This window comes from Trachypithecus francoisi, unplaced genomic scaffold (assembly GCF_009764315.1).
Source record: "Trachypithecus francoisi isolate TF-2019V2 unplaced genomic scaffold, Tfra_2.0 Lachesis_group13, whole genome shotgun sequence".
Lineage (NCBI taxonomy): Eukaryota > Metazoa > Chordata > Mammalia > Primates > Cercopithecidae > Trachypithecus > Trachypithecus francoisi.
In genome coordinates, this window is record NW_022681458.1 from 128,756,235 (window position 1) to 128,782,922 (window position 26,688).

Below are 26,688 nucleotides of genomic sequence, written 5' to 3' on the forward strand. Positions count from 1 at the left end.
TTTTTTTTTTTTTTGAGGCGGAGTCTCGCTCTGTCACCCGGACTGGAGTGCAGTGGCCGGATCTCAGCTCACTGCAAGCTCCGCCTCCCGGGTTTACGCCATTCTCCTGCCTCAGCCTCCCGAGTAGCTGGGACTACAGGCGCCCGCCACCTCGCCCGGCTAGTTTTTGTATTTTTAGTAGAGACGGGGTTTCACCGTGTTAGCCAGGATGGTCTCGATCTCCTGACCTCGTGATCCGCTCGTCTCGGCCTCCCAAAGTGCTGGGATTACAGGCTTGAGCCACCGCGCCCGGCCTCCACTAGTATTTCTTTTTAAGCATTCATAATATTAGCTAACATCAGCATAAGATTTTACAGCTTTATGTACAACTCTGAAGAAAATCTTCAGTGAGAACACTACTTACAAGGTGAATTTTTTCCCACAACTAGGAGCTTTTAAAAAAGATAACACTTCTCATTATGTGCAAATGAATACTAGGGCTGCTGATGTTTATTATTTCTTTCTTTTTTTTTTTTTGGAGACAGAGTCTCACTCTGTCGCCCAGGCTGGAGTGCAGTAGTGCAATCTCAGCTCACTCCACCTCCCGGGTTCCCGCCATTCTCCTGCCTCAGCCTCCCGAGTAGCTGGGACTACAGGCGCCCGCCACCACACCTGGCTAATTTTTTTGTATTTTTAGTAGCGACGGCGTTTCCCCATGTTAACCAGGATGGTCTCGATCTCCTGACCTCATGATCCACCCACCTCAGCCTCCCAAAGTGCTGGGATTACAGGCGTGAGGTATATTATTTCTAACGTTTACAGTGACCCTGAAATTTTAAGTTCTAAGCAATTCATATTATTAATACAAAGAAATGAAGGCCCAGAGAAATTAAAAGACGACAAAGCCAGTGGCAGAGAAAGGATTTAAACCCAAATGTATTTCTTTTCTCCAAACCACCTTCTATGCAAAAATTTAAAATTACCTGAAGTCTTTCCTTCAGGCTGAGGCTGCTGAGTACCAATTGGTGCAGGCTGAAGCCCTTGTGTGTTGATTGGGGTTGCTGAGTGAATTCCCTGTGTGCCAAGTGGTGCGGGCTGTATCCCTGGGGTTCCGATGGGGGCCGGCTGGATGCCCTGGGTACTGATGGGTGCTGGCTGGATCCCTTGAATATGTCGAGCATGTGATGCATCCACTGTCATCAACTGCATGGGGTTTAGGTGGACGGTAGACGCTACCCCCACGCCAGTCTGAGCTGTGATGGCAGAGTTTGGAGCCTGAGCTGAAACTAAAAATGATGTAAAAGGTAACTACAAGAAGGTTGGCTTCATTCCACACACTCCACATAAAGAAAAAAACACTAAAATAAACACAGATTTCTTCCACTGTATAAGATCTAAATTCATGGTTTGGAAAAAATAAATAAATAAATAAACACTGTTACTTGAACCTTCATATACTTGGGATTGTTATTTCCTTTCACTTCCTGCCAACATGATGTTGTCTTTCTACAGATTACTAGAAACATGATAAAAACAAGAAAAAAGGCAATCAGCTATTCAATTGCAAATATTAGTCAGGCAACTGTGTTAAATAATTAATATAAAACGTCAGAAATACACCCAGGGGTCCCAGGTCAAGAACCTCTGCTTTACTTGATAGGGCCACTATCACAGGCAGTTTTGAAATATAGCAGTTATGAATATCAAATGGCATGTATCCACCAGAAAGAGAGAACAAGCAAGCGTCCTGTGTCCTACAAGGCAAACACCCCATCTACTGTGTATATTAAAAAAAAAACAAAAACAAGAGCATTCACAGAAAGCAACAAAAAAGGAGGAATTTCTCACTACCTGTGGAAAGAAAATAAACACAGAGGACTTTTTCCTTAGTCATCAAAACAATCCAGAGACGTAGGAACTTGTTTTCAAAGCCATTTAAATATTTTACACTTACAAGCTACCTTTTCCCTAAATAAACAAGTATCTTACAATGTTTGAAATTTTAGACCAGCACTGTTCAATGGCATATTGGGTCACTCACGCAACTTTAAATTTTCCAGTGGCTACAATAAAAAAGTAAAAAGAGCCCGGTGTGGTGATTTCTGCCTTTGATCCCAACATTTTGGGAGACTAAGATATGAAGAATGCTTGAACCCAGGAGCTGGAGACCAGCCTGTGCAACACAGCAAGACCCCATCTCTATAAAAAATTAAAGAATTAGCTTGGCATCATAACACATGCCTGTGGTTCCAGCTTGGCCCACCTTGGCCTCCCAAAGTGCTGGGATTACAGGCACGAGGTATGTCAGGTTGAGATGGGAGGATTCCCTTGAACTCAGGAATCTGAGGAGGCAGTGAGGTATTATTGCACCACTGCACCCCAGCCTGAGTGACACAGAAAGACTGTCTCAAAGAGAAAAAAAAAAAAAAAGTTTGAAACAGGCCAGGTGCGGTGGCTCACGCCAGTAATCCCACCACTTTGGGAGGCCAAGATGGGCGATCATCTGAGAGAAGCAGTTCAAAACCAGCCTGGTCAACAGGGTGAAACTCCATCCCTACTAAAAATACAAAAATTAGCTGGGTGTGGTCGCACATGCCTGTAATACCATCCACTGGGGACAGTGAAGCATGAGAATCGCTTGAAGCTTGGAGGTGGAAGTTGCAGTGAGCCAAGATCACGACACTACACTCCAGCCTGGGCAACAGAGTGAGACTCCGTCTCAAAAAAAAAAAAAAAAAAAAAGAAACAGTCCAAATTCATTTTGATCACATATTTTATTTAACCCAATATATTCAAAATATTACTATTTCAATATGTTATTAATAAACTTTTTTTTTTTGAGACAAGAGTCTCGCTTTCTTGCCTAGACTTGAGTGCAGGGGCGCAAACAACATGGCTCACTGCATCCTCAACCTATTGGGGTCAAGCAATCCTCCTGCCTCAGCCTCCCAAGCAGCTGGGACTACAGGCACGCACCACCATGCCTGGCTAATTTTTGTATTTTTGGTAGAGGTTAGGTCTCATCTAGCTTGATCTCAAACTCCTGGTCTCAAGCGATCCTTCCTCCTCAGCCTTCCAAAGTGCTAGGATTACAGGCGTGAGCCACTGCGCCTGGCCTAAAAATTCTTAACAAGATATTTCGCATTCTCTTTTCTATACTATGTCTTCAATATCTAGGGTATATTTTACTCTTCGAGTACATCTCATGAATTTTTATCAGATGTGCTTAATCTGTATTTTGATTTCATAAAGCCTACAACTGAAAAAGTAGTTTTGCATTGCTAAGTTGTTCCAGACATACTTGAAATTTCTCAAAATTAAACAAAATTAACAATCGAGTTTTTCATGTACTAACCTACTTCAAGTGCTCTGTGGCCACACATGCCGCTGGCGGCCATCACAGCACCATGTGGCAGGAGGGCAATGCCCACAATCCAGGCAACAATAACACTTTCTTTTGTCTTTTTTTCTTTGTTTGTTTTCTGAGACAGGCTCTCACTTTGTTACCTAGGCTGGAGTGCAGTGGTGCCATCATGGCTCACTGCAGCTTCAACCTCCTAGGCTCGGGCAATCCTCCCACCTCAGCCTCCTCAGTAGTGGGGACTACAGGCATGCACCACCATGCCCGCCTAATTTTTTAATTTTTTGTAGAGATGGGGTCTCCCTATATTGACCAGGCTGGTCTCAAACTTCTGGGCTCAAGTGATCTGCCCACCATGGCCACCCAAAGTGCTGGGATTACAGGTATCAATCAGCCACAGTGCCCAGCCCCAGGCAATAAGGCTTTCTTTTTTATGAGACAGTCTCACTCTGTCACCCAGACTGGAGTGCAAAGGCACAATCGTGGCTCACTGTAGCCTCTGCCTCCCAAGTTCAAGCGATTTTCCTGCTTTAGCCTCCCGAGTAGCTGGGATTACAGGCATGTGCCACCACGCCTGGCTAATTTTGTATTTTTAGTAGAGATGGGGTTTCTCCGTGTTGGCCAGGCTAGTTTTGAACTTCTGACCTCAAGTGATCTGCCTGCCTTGGCCTCCCAAAGTGCGGGATTACAGGCATGAGCCACTGCGCCTGGCTGGAAATAAGGCTTTCTGACGCCCAGAGTGACCTGAGGGTCCCACAGGAAAAGATTACACAGACTCTGACATTTAAGGATTGTTTTTCCTGGATTAGCAAAAAGAACACTATTTACACGTCATGATGGTAAGAGGAGAGCATAACTGAACTAAAAAACATATAACTGGTACACCAAATCCCTGTGACATGTAGTTTATCTATATAACAAACCTGCACAAGTACCATGGAACCTAAAGTAAAAGTTATTATAAACAAACCTTTATACATTTTTTAAAAATACAACCAATATTTGCACAAAACAATGGAAACCCTATAAAAGTGCAGCTCTATTCATTGTAACTACTGTCATTTTAAGGAGAGACAAAAATTGTTAACATGATTATCCTCAGGGTGACATAATACTATGCAAATATCACTAACGAGTAACAACCTTTTATAGATCACAAAGACGATTATTTAAGACCTTCAAGCTTCACATTTTATCTGAATCTGAAAACAGAAGCTGAAATAATTAATCTCATACTAGAAATAACCCCTAATCAATTTCTACGTTATTGTTGGCAAAAATGAAACTGTGAAAAGTCATCTAAAAAGCAGGGTTCGTACCTGGATACTGTCGGATAGTGGACACGGAACTGGTGATTGGAGTGTAGGTATGTGCCGCCAGTGGGTATGCAGAAGGGGGGTAAGTTGGCAAAAAATACTGGAACTGAACGGGAACAGACGGTCTAGAGACAGAACAGATGATAGCAAACAAAATAGTCATTTTCTTCTTCACTTTCAAATGATCCTATCCCCCAGCCCCTCCTTGTATCAGAACTGCCAAATGAGCTTTGCTCAAATTGTGTCCCAAACAAACTCTTACATCACAGGACACACACCAAGAATGCAAAATTAAAAAAACAAAAACAAAGTGGATACTATAAATACCTATATTAATAAATGTAAAAAACACAGATAATATTCTATGGGTGATTTTTGAGAATAAGTCTGAAAACCAATTCACAAAAACTCAGTAATCAAATCTTCCCTGCTCAATTCCTCATGAACTACACTCAACTCAAATTGGTTTTACTGGCCAGTTTCACTAAAAATACATAAATAATCCCAATTTCAGTTGAGCTACTTCAGAAACAATGGAAAGAAGAAATGAGATCCAACTTATTTTTATGTTTTCAGAGACAGGGTCTTGCTATGTTGCCCAGGCTGGAGCATAGTGGTTATTCAACAGCACAATCATGGCACACTACAACCTTGAACTCCTAGGTCCAATCAAGTCTCCTGCCTCAGCTGCCTGAATTCTGGGACGACAGATATGTGTCACTGTACCTGGCTCCTAGTTTATTTTTTGAGCTTAATATAGCCTTGATACTAATATTGGAACAGGAGAATAAGACAAAAGAAAGATTATAAACAAATCTAACTCACTACAACAACAAAAAATCCTACATAAAATTGAATTAAGTATCATATAAAGTTAAAATACATCATAATCGAATAAAGTTTATCACAGGGAGAGAAATGCTTCAACATCAGAATGTCTATTCATGTTTTAGATAAATTTTAAAAATTAAAAGAGAACAATAACTTAAAACATAAAAGATAAAAATATTCTATAGCAGTCAATAGTTATTCATGATATAAATGCCTAAGAAAATAGAAGTAGGCCATGCACAGTGGCTCATGCTTGCTATCCCAGCACTTTGGGAGACTGAGGCAGGTGAATCACTTGAGCTCAGGAGTTCGAGACTAGCCTGAGCACTCTGGGAGGCTAAGGCAGGCAGATTACTTGAGGTTAAAGTTCAAGACCAGCCTGGCCAACATGGCAAAACTCCGTCTTCTACTAAAAATACAAAAATTAGCCAGGTGTGGTGGTGCAGGCCTATAATCCCAGTTACTCAGGAGGCTGAGGCACGAGAATCACTTGAACCTGGGAGGTAGGGATTGCAGTGAGCCGAGACTGCACCACTGCACTACAGCCTGGGCAACAGTGTGAGACCTCATCTCTACAAAAAATAAAAAAACTTAGCCAGGCATGATGGCATGTGCCTGTAGTCCCAGCTACTTGGGAGGCTGAGGTGGGAGGATCATTTGAGCCCAGAAGTCGAGGCTGCAGTGAGTTATGACGGTGCCACTGCACTCCAGCCTGGGCAACAGAGCAAGACCCTGTCTCAAAAACAAAACAAAAAAACAAATGAAAATGATAAGACCCTCTTGCTTTCCCCTCAAACTGTTCTTATTTGTAGGCAAAATAAACACACACATAGGAAATTTATAAATCTATAAACATTTAGAGCTAATTTACAGAATTACTTAGAGAATCTATAAACATTGAGAGCTAATAGGAGTATTCAACAAGGTGGATGGACATATCAATGTATCAAAATCTGTAAGCATTCCTAGACAAATGATCCAATTAGAACACTTAACAATCATCTGCTTTTGAAATTACTTTGGGTACACTGTACAGGGTACTTTACGGGAGAGGCAGATACAGACATGGAATGGGGGAAGCGATGGGGTTGAAGTAGAGGTATCAGTATGAACTCAAATGTTCTTAAAATATTATATACCTCCTAGCTCTGCCTGCTCAAAGGGCCTGGAAGAATGACAACCCATAGCAACAAGCAGGGCTAATGCCCAGGTCTTGGTTTGTAAATGACAAAGGGCTCCTTGGAGAAACAGCAGATTTCAGAGCCAGACAGATAAAGTTCAATAGGAACCCAGAATATCTCGTCACAGAAAATAAGGAAGGGCTAGAACAGAGGGCATGTGGCGAAATCCACAGAAGTAGACAGAAAGAACCCCCAAGGACCAAATGAGATCATTTGAGCCCCAAAATAGATGACAGCAATGGATTCTAATGAATGAAAGCAAATCCACAAGCCTGAGCCGATTAAAAAACAGTAAAATGCTCAACATAAAAAATAAATGGGGGTGGGTAAGAGAAAGTCTCTTTACATCAGAATGCCAGCTAATATAGACAACACGTTAGAAAAACTTACTATTTTGCAACTATCATATTAGTAATTGATTCAGCCAGGAATTAATAATAGATCTACAACTATTGAATGAATATTTACTGGAGAACAGGATAATTATACTCAGATATTTCCATATAGATCACCTGTTTACAAAGGAGAAAAACATGCCTTTCCAGTAGAAAAAAACTGGCAAACATCACCTTCACTAAGTAATGAATGTTAACATAACCAATACGGGGAAAACAGACCGCATGAGCTCTGATGCAATGGGAAGAACACACTGCTTACCTGGTATAACCTGAATGTAACCATGAGGAAACAGTGTGACAGTATCAAATTCCCCAAAACAACCGGCCTCTCCACACTCTTCAAAAACACCCATGTAAAAGAGAAGGGAGAGCTCGGAATCCGTTCAGATAGCTGTACCACGGTGATGCCAAAGAATGTCTTTACTCTTCTGTGCTACAAATGGAGGTACTTATGGATAAACAGTCATAATGCTACAACCCTTACTCTCAAAATGGCCAAAAAATATTACACACACAAAACCAAAAAAAATGGATACTAGGAAAACATCCATCAAAAGGAGACCGGCTTGAAAAAAATCGCACATAAAAAAGGAATTATACGAAGAGTTACTTTCAGGGGAAAATCTGAAAACATGGGTAATAAATATAAGCCCTATTTGTGGGATATTTTGTTTTACGCTGATAAAGCAGAACCATTAGTGACATAGTGAGGCAGAATGACTGCCACGTGGCCGCCTACCTGGTGTCACTTCGGGTTTCCATGGCCACAGGATTGGGAGAGGCCCGATGTCCGGAGATGGGAATCAGGCTGCTCCTCTCGGCAGGGTAGTCTGGCTGGATCCGAGGAGAAGTGTGTGTGATCTGCTGGGGCACCACCTTGGCTGCAAAAAGTAAACACCAATTCCATGACCACGCTACACTTTCTGGGCATGCCAAAACATTCTTGGCTAGCAGCAATCTTAGGAAAGCAAACAATTAAAGCCTGGATTTTTAATCAAAATAAAAAATGAAAAATAAGTACAAAGTTCAACAGAATTCTTTCAATCCTACATTCACTGATATATTCCTACTGTTATTAAAGCAGGGTTCAACATTAATACTTAAACAAAGACAGAAGTGACCAGGCTCTTTTCTCTCAACCTGGACCTGTTTTTGAAAGGATTAAACTGCTTAAAAAGTAAACAGGCCAGGCGCGGTGGCTCACATCTGTCATCTCAGCACTGTGGGAGGCTGAGGCTGGAGGATAACTTGAGTTCAGGAATTCAAGGCTACAGTGAGCCATGACTGCACCACTATACTCCAGCCTCACTCACAGACTGAGACCCCGTCTCAAAATAAATAAATAAATGAACACACACAATTTTGGATTAAAAAATGGAAGAAAAAAAACCCCCTCAGATTCCACTCTGGGTCCACAGATAATTATAAAATGTAGCTAATTAGCAATGAGAAGACCACTTGAATTCCCAAGTCTATTTCTTTACCTATAAGGATCCCTTCTTTAGATCACTTAATAATTTCTAAGGTCCTTTGAATGTCCTACAATTTTATATAATACTTTAGAACAAAATCAAAATCAATGACCACAGAGTTTTCAAATTCAATCTGAGGCTCCAAATGTGTACTCCTTTAAAACTCCATCCAATTTGGTTTGGAAGGTATACTTGACACTATTCTTTACAGCCCTATCTATTAACAGTATGCCTGGGCATTCAGAAAGAAAAGCCGTGATCTATCTCAGTGATACAGAGGGACAGCTTCTATCTGTGTAAAAACCCAAGTTACACCCGTGAGAGGCATATTAACAAAGAGACTAGACTAGGAGAATGCCAACACATTACCCTAAATGCAGAGCATTTAACAACAAAGCTAAGCCACACAGATCCACAGTGATGCCCAGCCAGCTCCTATGGGAGGCAGATGGAGAAGTTTTTGCAGAGTGATAGCTGGAGTGCCCATCTGACCACTCAAGATTGCATCTATTGGCCAACACAAAGAGAAGCTGGCATGACAGGGTTATCCATCAGGGAGGTAAGCAGTGGAGATGGTGAGGAGGGGGCCACTAAGCCTTGTTTTTTCACTGAGCTCCATGAAAGGTAGGAGAAAATGATGCTTCCAGTAGGAATGAAGCTGCCATGTGACAGAGTAGCTAACCAGTGGTTGGTAACCAGACACACCTCATCACTCAGCCATTCATTTAAATCTTTACTTGTTTTCTAATTTAAAAAGCCATACAGGCTGGGTACAGTGGCTCATGCCTGTAATCCCAACACTCTGGGAGGCCAAGGCGGGCGGATCAACTGAGGTCAGGAGTTTGAGACCAGCCTGGCCAACATGGTGAAACCCTGTTTCTACCAAAAAGACAAAAATCAGCCGGGTGTGGTGGTGCGTGCCTGTGATCCCAGATACTCAGAAGGCTGAGGCAGGAGAATCACTTGAACCTGGGAGGTTGCAGTGAGCTGAGATAACGCCACTGCACTCCAGCCTGCATGACAGAGTGATACTCCATCTCAAAAAAAAAAAAAAAAAAAAAAAAGCCATACATTCTCAATAATTAAATAAAAACCAAGGAACTATATGGTACAGAAAACATTAAGTCTGTCATAACGTTATCTCCAAAACTTATCCCTATTTTCTGAATAATGTGATCAACAGATTTTACTTTCTGTAATTCTGAGAACATGGTCATATGTTGACCAGAACATGGAGAAAATAAGAATGGTGTTCTACTGGAATAGAGGCAAAAACCTTATACTTGTGATTTATCAGGCTTTTTTTCTGAGCCAACATATTCCTAATAAGAATAGTTGAATTTGTATTTAATATCACCTGGAGAGGGCAAGCTCACTTGGAAAAAGTCACTTAGGTGATTTTAATATGTATGTTCTACTTCCCAACTTGAAAATCAGTGGTCTAGGGTTTTATCAGGTTTCCCTTCTCAACTGAGCTACTTTTCTTAGAGAGATCCTATTATAATACAGAAATATTGGGGTTAGCATAAAAAAGAAAAACAAAATGACCATAAACCCCATGGAACGTAGGAATACACGTACGTATGTCTCCTGGTACTTTTTAGTGAGTCTGCTTCCACAGTGGGATCTCCTAGGAAGACAGAGGGACATTCACAAGAACCAATCTCTAAAAAATTCTTCAAGGTGGAGGGTCAGGAGGAAACTAGACAGTCCCTCTGGGCCACAATGGCCCCTCTTTATTGGTCTTTCAATCATAGATTCAAATACCCGAGTGAGGCTCCTGACTTGATAAACATTAAGTGTCTCAGGGCTTGGCTTGCCATGATAGCACTCAGGAGAGCTGATGACGCAGGCAGAGGAAGGAAATGGGCTGAAATGGCAATATGGACAATTTACTACCTTTTTCAACAAGTGTGTTAATGCTAGACAGATACAAACAAAACAAACTTCTTTTGACAAACATGAATTAAATTCAGAAGGTTATGGAAAAAATTTGGTCTCTCCAATGGCAAGTCATAGTGAGGAGCGACGCAGAAAAGACCCAGTAGCAGCACCCTCTGTGCTAAAGGACTTCTGTGGGGCTGAGCACCTATTTAAGGGCTGGTAGAGGCCGGTCACCCTAGAACAGGAGTAGGGACTTCCTGGTTACTACCATTATTCCAGAAAATGGGCTTCAAAGTTTGCTGAGAGAGGCTGGAACCCACACTTTATGTCCAGTCACCAGTATGACAGGGTGTCCTCTTCACAAAAAGCAGTCTTAGCTCTAAGTGGATGCTATCAGCTGTCCTGTATGTATCTTTTGAGAGTAGAGAACAATAAGATGACATGCTCTTCACTATAAAAGGAAGGCAGAGACAAAACTAGAAACTATTAATAAAGCCTATAGCTGGCAAGCTAATGAAAGCTGTGTTCTGCCTCGGAGGCCACAGTCCCTGCTTCGATGCTATGGCAGTGAGATATCAGTCCCCTGCATAGGTGTTGGCAACCTATGGTTTACAGGCCAATCCAGCCTGCTGTCTCATGAGCTAAGAATGAGTTAACACTTTTAAATGGATGAGGGCAAAAAGATCAAAAGAATATTTTGTGACTCATGAAAACGATATGAAACTCAGGCCAGGATCAGTGTCTCGCACCTATAATCTCAGCACTCTGAGAGGCTGAGGGTGGAAGGACTCCCTGAGGCCAGCAGTTTGAGAGCAGCTTGGGTAACACAGCAAGACCTTGTTTCCAAAAAAAAAAAAAAAAAAAAATTTTTTTTTTTTGAGACGAAGTCTTGCTCTGTCACCCAGATTGGAGCGCAGTGGCACAATTTCAGCTCACTGCGACCTCCACCTCCCAGGTTCAAGCAATTCTCCTGCCTCAACCTCCTGAGTAGCTAGGAATACAGAGGCATGTGCCACTACACCCAGCCAATTTTTTTTTTTTTTGTATTTTTTTTTAGTATAGATGGGGTTTCACCATGTTGGTCAGACTGGTCTCGAACTCCTGACCTCAAGTGATTCCCCTGCCTCAGCCTCCCAAAGTGCTGGGATAATAGGTGTGAGCCACTGCCCCCAGTCTACAAAAAATTTTTAAAAATTAGCCAGAGGCCAGGCACGGTGGCTCACACCTGTAATCTCAGAATTTTGGGAGGCCGAGACAGGCAGATCATGAGGTCAGGAGTTCAAGACCAGCCTGACCAGTATGGTGAAGCCCCGTCTCTACTGAAAATACAAAAATTAGCCAGGCGTGGTGGCACACGCCTGTAATCCCAGCTACTCAGGAGGTTGAGACAGGAGAATTGCTTGAACCCGGGAGGCGGAGGTTGCAGTAAGTGTAGATCATGCCACTGCACTCCAACCTGGGCGACAGAATGAGACTCCATCTCAAAAAAACAAACAAAAAAATTAGCCGAGTATGGTGGCATGTACCTGTAGTCCCAGCTAATGGGGAAGCTGCGGCGGGGGGATAGCTTGAGCCCCAGTTACAGTGAGCTATGACTATGCCACTGTACTCAAGCCTGGATGACAGCAAGACCTTTTCTCTTAAAAAAAAAAAAAAAAGGAAATCAAATTTCTCCATCCATAAGCAGAGTCTCATCGGCACACAGTCTGTTTACATCCTATCCACAGCTACTTTCACGACACAGAGTTGAGCAGTGGCGACACACACCTATGTGGTCTGCAAAGCCTAAAATGTTTATAGAAAGTGTGCAAATCCCTGATCTTGATGACTGAAGTTGGACTGCCAGAAACTTTCCAGGGATTTTTTTAAAAATTCAAAGTATACATATACTTAGAAAGAGAATACAGAAAGCCTAGAAGAAATTCTAGGATGGGAGTGACGTACCGCAGGGATGCACTCAGATGCAAATCTGGGGAACACGCCTGAGCTCTGGTGTTTTTCCCACTGTTGTGTCACTGAGAACTTTCCCTGAACAATCTGTCAAAGTCTACAAGTTTTCCTCATTCCAGATCTTTGCTTTTCCTGTTGTTTTTGTCTATGTCAGTATTGCTTATTTTTATAAAAGGTATATTTGATAAGAAAGCAAGTCAAAACTAAAGTTTGAGTACTCAAGAATTGTTATACTCTTTTTCCCCTATCATCAATGCCAAATCTGCATGATACATAATATTACAAGTCATATTCAGTGTTGCTTTGAAAATCAACAACTGGGCCGGGCGCAGTGGCTCATGCCTGTAATCCCAGTACTCTGGGAGGCTGAGGCAGGCAGATCACGAGGTCAAGACCAACCTGGCCAACATATCGAAACCCTGTCTCTACTAAAAATACAAAAAAATTAGCCAGGCGTGGTGGCACATGCCTGTAGTCCCAGCTCCTTGGGAGGCTGAGGCAGAATTGCCAGCAGGTGGAGGTTGCAGTGAGCTGAGATCGCGCCACTGCACTCCAGCTTGGACAACAGAGTGAGACTTAAGGAAAAAAAAAAGGAAATCAACAATTGTGAGAATCAATACTAGCCATCACCATGAAGGCCTGGTCAGAGGGGCTACAGCACTGCGTGTGAGCTTCTGTCGAAGGCGGCATGCCACTTACCGACGGGGATGTTGGAGGTGGTCACAGCAGTAGCATGGGAGGAGTGGGAGGGCACCGTCATGGTAACAATGGTACTGGTGGGAGCCTGCGTGTGTGACACAGGTCCTGAAGTAGGGGAAGAAAGGAAATGCTTTAACAAGAACTTCTCTGCACACGTTACAGATTCTCAAAAACCTGGGGAAACTCTTGGAAAAAGTTAAGATAATTTTTCTAGCCCATTGTTTTTCTCTAACTGAAGGTGAGAAATGAAAAATTAACCCACCACTCTGGCCTTCTTTTTCCCCGGTAGAAGGAAGAGGGTTAGGGACTTACCAGCTGTAGTCGCTGAAGGAATGGTGTTGGTTGCCAAAATAGGTGCTACTGTGGCTGCAGCCACTGGGGTGCCAGTACTGAAGATCGTTTTCTACGAGGGAAACCCCACAACACAGTTACAAGAACATTATCCACTGCATCCCAGGTAAACACAATCAATGCCTTCAGTACTGCCAGGCCCTCAGCACACTGCCCACTTTCGGTTTTACCCAGCCAAGTACACAGTGGTTCTCCAACTCTGGTTTTACCTGAGCCATCGTATGAAGCTGCTGTTTCGGCGTCCCTAATGCAGGGTGAGATGGCAGTGTGATTCTTGTTGTGACATCTCGTGACTGGGCAGGACGCTGAATACTGATTGCTGCAGATGGTGGGTGCTGGATAGACAAAGTTGGCCTACTGAAAAGATAATAAAGACACAATGCAGACAGGAAAGGTCATTTACGATCTTGTGCTAGGTTACAGTCCTGCAAGTCATACTTTTTCACAGGTCTATGAAGTTCGGAGTTAAACCAATACTTGGTCTTTAATCACACCGATGAGGCAAAAGGCGCACTGAGTTTGTCTCGTTTCAAAAGCCATCAATTTGTACCACAAACTGAAGAAATTAACCTTTAGTTGTTCTCAGTATCCTTAATATAGTTAATCAACACTCCAAAACGGACTTGAGTTAGTATCATTATAGTAACTGCACTTCAGGTCAGGGGTGGTGGCTCACACCTGTAGACACAGTGCTTTTGGGGGGCGCCAAGGCTGGAGGACAGCTCGTGCCCAGGAAGTCAAGGTTACAGTGAGCGATGACTGCGCCACTGCACTCCAGCCTGGGGCACAGAGTAAGACCTTGTCTACATAAAAAATTAAAAACAAAATAATTGCACTTAACTGTGGATACATCTGAAAATATACTATAAATTTACACGCTATAAGTTTTTGACAAATTTCCTGAAGAAATATCAGAGACAACTTTGATTAACAGCAGCTTAAACTATGACTTTTGAAGCACGGACCTTCCCCTCAATTTTACATCATTCCTTAGCAAATGTAGGAACATTCCTAAAATGATAAAATGTTACAGTTATGACGGCCTCAGGATTGGAAGGGAAATCAACAGAGGATGCCAAATTAATTGGTAGCAAGCTACTGAAATGGCAACCCTGGCAAGAAAATTTGACAATATAACAAAGTTGGATATTCAAATCAGAGGGGAGGCCACATGCGGCAGCTCACACCGAGGACCGCTTAAGCCAAGGCTAAAGTGAGCTGTGATCACACCACTGCACTCCAGCCTGGACGACAGAGTGAGACCCTGTCTTCAATAAAATAAAATAAAAAGAATCACTTCAAGTGACATTCAAACACATTGCCACTCCGGTTAGTGGGATCTAGCTGGAGGACAAAAAGAACCGTGAAGTTAGTTACTCAGTATTCTTATTTAGTAGTAATCTACAAAAAATAAGAGGCTAATGTATGTCAGATGGACAAGTGACACAGGTGCCTCTTTTTTAAATCTTTTCCACTGTATTTTTACTGTACCGTTTCTGCATTTAGATATACAAATACCATAGTGTTACAACTGCCTACAGTATTCAATACAGTCACAGGCTGTATAGGTTTACAAACTAGGAGCAATCGTTAGAGCACCATAGCCTTGGTGTGTGGTAGGCGACACCATCTAGGTTTGTGTAAGCATACTCTTATGATGTTTGCATGTCAAAACTGCCTATTCATTTATCAGACTGTAATCCCATCATTAAGTAATGAATGAGTATAAAACCTTAGAAAGCAAAAGAAAAAAAACCAAAAAACAAAAAACAACTCTAATGTTAAATTTCATCTGTAAATACCAATATGTGTCCATTACCAATGAAGGAGTGAAAAAAAAAAATTGTTTTCCTGAGACGGAGTCTCACTCTGTCGCTAGGTTGGAGTGCAGTAGCATGATCTCAACTGACTGCAACCTCTGCCTCCCAGGTAGAGGCAATTCTCCTGCCTCAGACTCCCGAGTAGCAGGGACTACAGGAGCGTGCCACAGTGCCTGGCTAATTTTTGTGTTTTTAGCAGAGACAGGGTTTCACCATATTGGCCAAGATGGTCTTGATCTCTTGACCTCGTGATCCACCCGCCTCAGCCTCCCAAAGTGCCGGGATTACAGGTGTGAGCCAATGTGCCCAGCCAAAAATTTTTAATTAACATAAGATTTTAAAACATGTGGTCGCTCAGGTCTGTAATCTCAGCATTATGGGAGGCTGAGGTAGGTGGATGGAGTTCGAGACCAGCCTGGCCAACATGGTAAAACCCCATCTCTACTGAAAATACAAAATTAACCGGGTGCAGTGGTACATGTCTATAGTCCCAGCTACTCCAGAGGCTGAGGGAGAAGAATGGCTTGAACCTGGGAGGCAGAGGTTGCAGTGAGCTGAGACTGTACCACTGCACTCCAGCCTGGGTGACAGAGCAAGAGTTTGTCTCAAAAAATAAATAAAATAAAATAAACAAATAAAGAGGAAAATATCAGCAGGAAGATATGACTATCTTTACTATGCTGAGTACCTCTGTCACCAGAAAGAGCCCAAAAGCAATGACACACCAGAAACAACGAACACTTTTAACACCCAGAACTTGGGTTACAAATACTACTCTCCACTAAAGAGAACCAAGGAGAAATGGCTGATTTGAAAACTTGAAAACAAAACAAAACAGGAGAAAGCTGGATACATCATGTATCAAAAAGAATAAAGTACTCAAAGGTTAACGGGAGTCATCAAAAGGAAACCTGGGCCAGGCCCAGCACAGTGGCTCACGCTTGTAATCCCAGCACTTTGGGAGGCCAAGGCAGGCAGACTGCTTAAGTCCAAGAGTTCAAGAGTGACCTGGGCAACATGGTGAAATTCCACCTCTACTAAAAATATAAAAATTAGCTGGGCGTGGTAGCACACACCTGTAGTCTCAGCTACTTGGGAGGCCGTAGCAGGAGGATCACTTGAGAGCCCAGGAGACAGAGGTTACAGTGAGCTGAGACTGTGCCACTGCACTCCAGCCTGGGCAACAGATGAGAGGGTCTCAAAAAAAAGACATTTGAGCCAGCTCAAAGGGGTTCTCACTAGCCCAATTTGGGGCACTGGGAGCAAAAGAAAGAGACTTTGATTAAAACATTTTGAGGCTGGGAGCAGAGGCTCACACAGCCCTAGCACTTTGGGAGCTGAGGCAGGAGGACTGCTTGAGCCCAGAAATTTGTGACCAGCCTGAGCAACATGGCAAGGCCCAGTCTCTATGAAAAATAAAACAATTAACCAGGCATCTTGGCATACACCTATAGTCCCAGGTACTCAGGAGGCTGAGGCGGGAGGATAGCCTGAAGCTCAGAGGTTAAGGCTGCAGTGAGCTGTGATCGCGCCATTGCAACCTTGACCTCTGGGGTTCAAGGTATCCTCCCACCTCAGCCTCCTGAGTACCTGGGACTATAGATGGGCATCAAGTTGTGATTCAGCCTGAGTGACAGAGTGAGACGTTGTCTCCAAAACAAAAACAAACGACAACAAAAAAAATCCAGTCTGAATATTTAACATTGACAGGTTCATACTGACTCATCTACACATACCAAAAAGAGTCCGAGGGAGTAAGGTCATTCAGAAAGTGCTCCCTAGTCTGTTGTCTTACTCACCATATTACAGGTTGAGTATACCTTATCTAAACCGTTCTGGATAAGAAGTGCTTCGGATTTTGGAATTATATACTTACTGACTCAGCATCCCCAATCCAAAAAGCAGAAATGCTTCAATGAATATTTCTTTTGAGTGTCATGTCAGTGCTCAGTTTCAGATTTTGGCTTATTATGGATTTTGGTTTAGGGATACCCAATTGTGTACTTCTCCCATAGATCAGCTTTTTAAAATTTTTGTTAACAGTCTGAAAGGCAACTCCAAGGATAGAGCCCCAATTCAGTGATCTGACATCTACAGAAAATATGGGGGTTAAATGATAAATGGACTTGTGATTATCCTCCAGTGTTCAGATAGGTCCTTGTATGACTGGCTTATTTGGAGGACAAGGGTATTGTAGGCAGAGACTGCCAGTGTGGTATTTTCTCCTTCTCCTCTCAGAGAATAGTAAAACAAAAAAGGGAAATATAGCATCCTCTTTTCGCAAAATTAGGAGACATCTGAAATCTCAAACCACAGGACAGAAGAACTGCCAAAGGTAGGGATAACCAGAGACTCAGGAGCCAATGAAGGAAGGATTGCTTTCTTTTTTCTTTTTTTTTTAAAAAAGAGATAGAGTCTCACTATGTTCTCACCATGTTGCTCAGGCTGGTCTTCAACTCCTGGGCTCAGACAATCCTTCTGCCTCAGCCTCCCAAAGTGCCAGGATTACAGACATGAGCCACCCTCCCCAGCCTGAAGAGAGAATTTCTGGGGCTCTAACTCTGGGGATAAAATTCAGTAATGAAGTGTAATGCTCCAAAATAAGGAGCACAAACTGACAGAGAAAACCAAAATCTTTGTGTAACAGCAGGAATGGAGCTGGCAGTGGAGCAGCATTTGCAACAGTTCCAAGGGTTAAAAAGCAAAGTATCTAGGGTTAAACCAGGAATCACACAGACACAGAAAAGCCCCATCTATGGGGAACAGCGTGCGGGAGACCTAGGGAAGAGAGGCTTTGCCATTTTAAGTGGTCTATCTGCACTGACAGGAATGAAGTCATGGCCAACAAATTTCAAACGCAGGACACTGAGTCATTTGGAAAATGTCTCCAAACCCAGTCAATAGTCCAGGCTACAGTAAGAACCAATTACAAATAGGGGATCCAGAATAAAGTCAATCCAATCAAAGATGAATACTCAGAAAAGATCCAAAACAGGATCTGTTTAAAGATGCTAAAAGACAAAAGGTGGAACGAAACACCAGAAGTGCTTTCACTACGCAGATGAACACTGTACCATGAATTTAAACCTTAATGAAGTAACCACTTCTATGAAATGGAAACAGAAAGCAAAGACTAAGAGCTCAGTGGAAATGATGAGAGAACAACAGAAGAAGACAAAATATATAGGCAGAGCTCGAGAGAAACAGAAGGCAACTGTTCAGCAGTTTCAAGAATGAAGGCAAAATTAGAAGTGGAACATGAGACAAAGCTGAAAATGCAGTCAAGGATGGAGAAGACTATGAAAACAACATTAAAGGGAACAGTTAAAAAAATTACACAGGAGTGCAAAAAGATTCAACACTTAGGAATCGCCTGTAATCCCGACACTTTGGGAGGCTGAGGCGTGCGAATCACCTGAGGTCAGGAGTTCGAGACCAGCCTGGCCAACATGGCAAACCCCCGTCTCTACCAAAAATACAAAAATTAGCCGGGGGTGGTGGTGGGTGCTTGTAATCCCAGCTACTCGGGAGGCTGAGGTGGAAGAATCGCTTGAACCCAGGGGGCGGAGATTGCAGTGAGCCAAGACTGGGCCACTGCACTCCAGCCCGGACAACAGAGCAAGACTAGGTCCCAAAAGAAAAAAAAAAAAAGATATGACTCACAAAAACTGTTCATAATTACAGTTTTTCTTTTCTTTTCTTTCTTTCTTTTTTTTTTTGAGACAGTGTCTCGTTCTGTTGCCCAGGTTGGAGTGCAGTGGCGCAATCTTGGCTCACTGCAACCTCCGCCTCCCGGGTTCAAGTGATTCTCCCGCCTCAGCCTTCCAAGTAGCTGGGATTAAAGGCGTCCGGCCCCATGCCCAGCTGACAGACAAGGTTTCACCATGCTGGCCAGGTTGATCTCAAACTCCTGACCTCAAGTGATCTGCCTGCCTCAGCCTCCCAGAGTGCTGGGATTACAGGCATGAGCCACGGTGCCCGGCCAATAGATACAGTTTTATGCTACAGATTGAAAAGGCACACCATGTTTAGAACAAAACCATAAATAATGGTCATGACAAAATAAATGCCATTAAATTTGCTGATATTCAATGAAAAGAATCAGGCAATGAGGCAAAAAGGCTAGGGCCTTTGTAAGGGGTTAAAAAAAAAAAAAGACAGACTCTGTGCAGTAACATCCAGATCTAGAAGACACAGGAAAAACTACCCATCAAGTAGTCATGGAAAGAATATAGAAATAATAAAACACTTAATCAGCCAAACTATTGCCTAAGTATAAATGGGAAATGATTCTCAGCATGTAAAATTTCAAAATATTGGTGCTTTAAGATATGCCCTTTTTGAAGAAAGTGATAGGAAATAAATTTCTTTCAACCAAGTAATGACTGAAAAGACAAGGGTCAAAGAACTGACAGACTGAATGTATTTAGCAGAAAAATTAAGATATGACTTTTATTTTTCTGGAAGTTTACTATTTTCTCTATACCTTGAACCAATTTCTTTATTGCTGGTTTATCTGGCCCTTCGAAGGTTTGGTAGAATTCTATGAAACCAAGGCTGGGTGTGGAGCCTCACAATTGTAATCCCAGCACTTTGGGAGGCCGAGGCAGGTAGATCGCTTGAGCCCAGGAGTTTGATACCAGCCTGGGCAACATAGGGAGACCCTGTCTCTACAAAACATTTTAAAATTTGCCAGGCATGGTGCACGGTGGCACGTCCCCATAGTCGCAGCTTTGGGAGGCTGAGGTAGAAGGATCACTTGGGCCTAGGAGGTTGAGGCTGCAGTGAGCCGTGACTGAGCCACTGTTCTCCAACCTGGCTGGCAGAGCAAGACCTTGTCTCAAAAAAGAATTCTATGAAACCAGCTGGATCTGGTGCTTCTGTGAGAGATAGTGCTTAAAATTTTTTCCATTTCTTCTATGGAAATTGGTCTGTTGAAAAATTTCTATCTGCAGAATTCAAAAAAAGTTAGACATTAGGAATTTATTGTAATTGTAGATATAAAGAGAAAAATCATCTGATTAGGGATTTTGTCTGTTTAATTCACTACTTGCAGTATATTGCTAGTGTTATATGAGTGAATGCTAAAAATGCATTCAACAAAATTCAGTATCCAGTTTTTTATTAAAACATTCAACACAATGGAAAAGATACTTTGACAATATGATTAAAAATAAAAAACCAAAAAATAAAAATCAAAAGCCTACCCCTAGTTTTCATCATACAGTTGGCTCTCTGTATCCATAGGTGCCACATTTATGGATTCAACCAAGCATGGACTGAAAATATTCAAGGGGAAAATAATTTCCCCAAATTCCAAAAAGCAAAACTTGAATTAGCTGAGCACCGAGTGCTACACAGAATCCACATGAATGAGGTGATGTGTAGGCATCACAAAAGGCACTCTAAGTAACCTGGAGATGATTTAGAGTACATGGGAGGAGGTGCGTAGGTTATATGCAAATACTATGCTACTTTATATGAAGGAACTTGAGCATCCTTGGATTTCAGCATCCGCAGGGGCTCCTGCAGCCAAGACCCCATAGATAGAGATGACTGTATATCCATTTATACCTTGTGAATTTCCTCAAACCACCTGAATATATTAACTTTCATAAAGTTAAAATGAGCAACAAGTAGTCTATTTTATGTTGGGTGGTTCTGTCTCTTTGTACCTCAGGTAACACATTTATTAATAACTGCCACAAAGTAAAGTATCCCTTTTATTGAAGACAGAACAAAGGATCAGGGGAATTGAAAACCTGCTTAATGTCACACAAGTAAATAATAGAGCTAATGGCTAAAGATAAGTTCCAGGCATTGTTATTCATTTAAATATAATTTTCTTCAGAATTCTGTTCTAGGTTCTCTTCTCACCCTCTAGTACCCTTGGATAGACACCTGAAGGCTTTCATTGTGGCCCACGCATTGATCACTCCTAAACCCATTATCTCTAGCACAGACACCTCTTCAACCACATACTGACAACAGCCACTTGGTTGTTCCACAGATAAACTCAGTATCCCAAAGTTCAATCTTTTCTAAAACCTGCTTTCCTTCCCTTGTTCTCCTTTTTCCTTTTACTAGGACAAGTAAGGAGGAAACCAAAGAGACATCTCCAATTCCTCTTTCTTCCTCACCACTCTGCCCAGCTTCCAGCTGACAGGTCCCAGTGGTGCCTCCCTAGCTTCTAACGGCTCCTCTCTCCAACCTACTATCCTTGCTTTGATTCAGTGAATCCCTTCTTGTCTGCGCTATTGCCAAAGACTCCCTTCCCTCAATATAACCCACGGCAAGAATCAACGGCCCTCCCCAACCGCCCTGTAATGTGACTTGGAGATCATGAGGAAAAACAGCACGATGTCATCCCTGATTGTGTCACTCACAAAAAGCCTTTAAGATCATCCCTCACCAACCAGACTTTATTCCTGTACGGCTCTGCAAATCTTTTTTGCTTCGTTTGTTTTAGAGACAGGATCTTGCTCTGTCGCCCAGGCTAGAAGAGTAGTGGCACAATCATAGCTCACGTGGTCTCAAACTCCTGTGGTCATACGATCCTCCCACCTCAGCCTCCAAGTACCTAGGGCTGGAGGTACATGCCACCACGCTTATCTTTTTTTTTTTTTTTTTAATTTATTGAAATGGGATACTGGTATGTTGCTGAGCCTGGTCTTGAATTCCTGGCCTCAAGTGATTCTCCCACCTTGGCCTCCAAGAGCACCAGGGTTACAGGCACAAGCCACTGCACCCAGCCTAAATCCTTTTCCTTTTTTTTGGTGGAGATGGGGTCTGGCTCTGTTGCCCCAGCTGGAATGCAGTGACACGATCACAGCTTGCTATAGACTCAACCTCCAGGGCTTAAGCGATCCTCCCACCTCAGCTTCCCGTGTAGCTGGGACCATAGGTACACACCACCATGCCTGGCTACTTGCTTATTTTTTATAGAGATGGGATCTCCCTATGTTGCCCAGACTGGTCTCAAACTCATGGACTCCAGTGATCCTCCTGCCTCAACCTCCCAAAGTGCTGAGATTACATGCATGAGCCACTATATCTTGCCATCACAACCTTAAAATGCCTAAAATCAAAGTATAAAACTCCTTTCCCAAAAATCCCACTCTCCTCCACCCTGTTAGGTGTATAGGCCAACTAGTACTGTCAAATAAATAATCCTGACTCCTCTCCTCACACTCCCATACCCCCGCCCCCTGCTCCAGTGATTCCTCAGAAATCTGCCTGACTCTATCCTTCAAAATCTACCTAGGGCCAGGCATGGTGGCTCATGCTGTAATCCCAGCACTTATGGAGACAGGAGGATCACTTGAGCCCAGGAGTTCGTGACTAATCTGGGCAACAAAGTGAGAACCTGTCTCTACAAGAAAATAAAAAAATTAGTTAGGCATGGTGGTGCACATCTGGAGTTCCAGCTACTTGGGAGGCTGAGGCAAGAGGATCACTTGAGCCTGAGAGTTTGAGGCTGCAGTGAGCCATGATCATGCCACTGTACTCCAGCCTGCGTGACAGGGCGAGACCCTCCCTCCAAAAAATAATAATGATCTACCCAGAATCTAACCATGTCTTTCTACATCCATCTTCATCTCTACTACATGCTGGCTATACCCTTCTACCCAACCTCTGCTTCTAACTTGGCCTCTCCATAGCCTATTCTATCCAGCAACCAGGCTGAACTAAATGAAACTTCAGATCATTGCATTGCTCTGCTGAAAATTCTGCTAAGGCTTTCCATCATGCCCCAGCCGAGTCCATGTCCTTAGCGTGGCTCCTAAGGGCCTGTGTGATCTGGAGACCCTGCTACCTCCCAAACCTAACTCTTGCCACCTTGGCCTCACTGGTGTTCCTTGTAAGTGGCAAACAGAATCCTGTCTCGGAGGCTTTGCACTTCCTAGTATTCCACTGCCTAGAGTACTCTTCTCTCAGATAACCACACAGCTCACTCACTTCATTGCATCTTTTCATTTTCTACTCAAATGTATTATCAACAAAGCTCTCTCCGACCACATTACATGAAACTGTAAGTCCCCTGCACCACCCACCCTGTCACTCCCAATCCCTTTTACCCTTATTTTTTCCAAAGCACTTTTCACCATCTAAAAACCTACATATTTATTGTGTCTCTCCAGCCCCTAAAAACAGAAGCTCTGTGTGGGCAGGAATTTCTTTGCTCACAGCTTTAGCCCCAGGATTTAGAACACTACATAGCTCATTAAAGAAAAAGCCACTCAATAAATATTCACTTAAATGAAGGAATGAAAGAAAAAAGAGTGGAGGAGGCGGAGGAGGAGGCAGGAAGGTTCAAGCTTCATCCTCCCCGTGTATACCTAAGTGCTGAGTCAGTAGCATGTGCCGCTGTCGTAGTGATGACTGGAGACTGAGCTCTGGTGGCTGAGACGGTTGCTACCACAGCAGGAGGGATGGCATTGGAGGTGGTCACAGGTGGCCGAGACTACCAAAAGAGAAAAAACAGTTCATTTAAAACAAAAATAAAATAAAATATAGGAAGCCAAATACTAAATGTGTAATTTGAAACTTGAGCCTACAGATAAGTATGTTTCTGCCCAAGTAAAAATAAATTCTCACCATTCCAATTAAGGAATTCTCTTTTCAGATAGGTTGTTAAAAGACCAAGAGCCAGGCCAGGCGCGGTGGCTCACACCTGTAACCCCGGCACTTTGGGACAGTGAGGTGGGTGGGTCACCTGAGGTCAGGTGATCCCTTATTAAGACAACATTGACAAATGTTTTGGGAAAAAAAAAAAATCTCGTTTTGATTGAACAGTACATGAGTCCCTCCCGTGCAAATGTGATTGGAGTCAAAATTCTGCCCTACTGTTGGTACCACTGGGACCTCACCCTTCAATCTAGAGTTGCCACAGGTCTGTTGTTGGTCCTGGTGTAGACACTGTATACTGCCATCCAACCCAACACCTGCACAGAGGGCCTACTCAGTTGCTGAATAGAGCTGTTGGCTCTCAGGCCGTCTACGTTAGCAAGTACAAGAGCAACTCAGAGTGACAGTATTCTTTTCTAGGTAATGGTTCAGGGTGCCCACATGCTTTCTGGACATCTTCACATGGACAGAGTGCCCTTATCACACGTATGTGTGAAATCTTCCTCTGAAAAACGAGCTCCACACTGGGCTTCATCCACGTATCCACCATTATTCTTCCAATCACCTGAGTTCTGATTCTTCCCTCGCTCTCAACCCTGAAACATGCATCTAAATGGCCGAGCTCTGCCCATTCCTCATCCTTGATTTTCGTCTGCAGCCCTTTTACCTGCTGCTCCTACCAAGTGCAGGTGCGTGTCTTACACGAAGGCCACAGCACCAGCTTCCTCACTCGGGAGCTCCTGGTCTTGGTTCTTGTCTCCCTCTATCTCTTCCTATGTACCCCGTATATTACTAGACGCCTAATACTCCTCCGACTCTGTTTTCCTGACCAGAAAGGTCTTTTATTTTATCTTGAAAGCTGCAGGCTAGACAGATACTACCCAGTGTCACAATCAAGACTCTTCCTTATTATCTTAAACCCAATCGTTTCATACATGTGTCTCTCCCCTCAAAGTGCTTAAGGGGACAGACCTCCTGTATGTGATTCAGCTAGATTCATCTTATCTTTCTTCTTTTTTGTGAGATTGGAGTCTCCTGTGTCGCCCCAGATGGAGTGCAGTGGCACGATCTTGGCTCACTGCAACCTCTGCCTCTCAGACTCAAGCGATTCTCCCACCTCAGCCTCCCAGGTAGCCGGGATTACAGGCGCGTGCCACCATGCCCGGCTAATTTTTTGACATTTTAGTAGAGACGGGGTTTCACCATGTTGTCCAAAGTGGTCTCAAACTCCTGACCTCAGACAACCTACCCACCTTGGCCTCCCAAAATACTGGGATTACAGGCATGAGCCACTGTGTCCGGCCTAATCTCATCTTTCAACAATATTACTTCAGTGATACACAAAGCGATTGTGTTAAAAAAAAAAAAATTATTTTTGGCCGGGCACAGTGGCTCACGCCTGTAATCCTAGCACTTTGGGAGGCTGAGGCAGGCAGATCACTTGAGGTCAGGAGTTTGAGACCAGCCTGGCCAACAGGGTGAAACCCTGTCTCTACTAAAAGTATAAAAATTAGCCAGGCATGGTGGTACACACCTGTAGTCCCAAGTACTTGCAAGGCTAAGGCAGGAGAATCACTAGAACCCAGGAAGCGGAGGTTGCAGTGAGCTGGGATCGTACCACTGCACTTCAGCCTGAGCAACAGAGTGACTCTGTCTCAAAAGAACAAAAACAAACAAAAAAACGCAGTGCTGTCTACCGCATATAAAAAGTCTAGTTTATATTCCATATCCTAGAGAACCCAAATTATAGATACTATATTTCCTGCAAATATATTATACTTCAGTAGTAATGAAGCCATAGACTTCCTTAAACAAAAACCTGAATGGCATGGACCATGCTCTTGGAACAAACATACAAATATGCATAACTTTTAGGAGTCCACAGATCCCCCCAGTCCAAATCAAAATCCCTCAATCCTAGCCAGCCTTTACTACCTACTGTCTACAACCATCACTCCCTCCTTGCTGCTGTTCATCTCCCCCTTCACTTCCTCTTCACTTCTCTGATTCCTCATTAGCACAGCCTTTCCAACAGGAAGCCTTCCCACGACCTCTCCTTTGCGTTCTTATAGCTTGCCACATGATACTGTGCATCTTTCAAACTTCCCTATGTCTTGGCAACTCGATGGGAAGTCCCTGAGGTCAAGGATGTGCCTAGCGCCTAGTGGAGTGAATAACTCCCATGCGGCCCTTCATGCACCCCGGGGTCCGACATGCCTGGATTGGTTGGTGAATGATGTGCTGCACTGCTGGCTGAGCAGTAGCAGCATTTGGCAGCTGCGAGGTCGGCCTCAGGACTGTGGTTACTTTAGAACTGGACATTACGGCAGCAGCAGCTGCACCTGAAAAACAAAAGTGTTTATTATATTTATTCTAGTTATACTCCCTAGGAAAATAATCAATATATTTCCTAAAACTCAGATAGTAAATCAGTATAGAGCTGAAGTATGGTATGTATACTTCCCATTTCATCACAGAGAAAACAAAGAAAATGTATATTCAAAAGATTTAATAATTTATATTGCCTCTTCACAGACAATCTTAAGTGAAAGTAGCTGCTGCTTTTTGTTTCTGGTAACTGCAAGTGTGCACAGTGGTAAAGCACACAGTGAACAGCAGTGTGATGCCACTGCCTCAGCTCTGACAAGGGCTTGGGTACTTTGCCTTCCACTGTCTTTGTTCCATTAGAACAGACGTCAACATTGCAAAACGGACACATTATGAACTCTAACTTCAACCCTAACCCTGCAGTTTTCACCCAGCAGACCCCCTGTGGGTCTGTGGACCACATTTGCAGAAACACTGAGTTATGCTATAA

General features: G+C 43.2%; 1 protein-coding gene across 11 annotated transcripts in view; it reads right to left on the reverse strand.

Annotated features, from left to right (window-relative positions):
• The window catches only part of SAP130 (Sin3A associated protein 130), an 85,424-nt gene that overhangs the window by 44,818 nt on the left and 13,918 nt on the right, over positions 1-26,688 (reverse strand). For 9 of the 11 annotated variants that reach the window (XM_033231905.1, XM_033231899.1, XM_033231898.1 and 6 more), the window contains exons 6-13: positions 26,088-26,212; positions 23,582-23,706; positions 13,632-13,779; positions 13,384-13,474; positions 13,072-13,176; positions 7,806-7,947; positions 4,660-4,781; positions 963-1,265 (exon numbers count right to left, since the gene is read on the reverse strand). In XM_033231905.1, the coding sequence (XP_033087796.1) occupies positions 963-1,265; positions 4,660-4,781; positions 7,806-7,947; positions 13,072-13,176; positions 13,384-13,474; positions 13,632-13,779; positions 23,582-23,706; positions 26,088-26,212 (1,161 nt within the window). The remainder of the gene's footprint in view (positions 1-962; positions 1,266-4,659; positions 4,782-7,805; positions 7,948-13,071; positions 13,177-13,383; positions 13,475-13,631; positions 13,780-23,581; positions 23,707-26,087; positions 26,213-26,688) is intronic. The other 2 variants (XM_033231904.1, XM_033231900.1) reach the window with 1 other exon arrangement.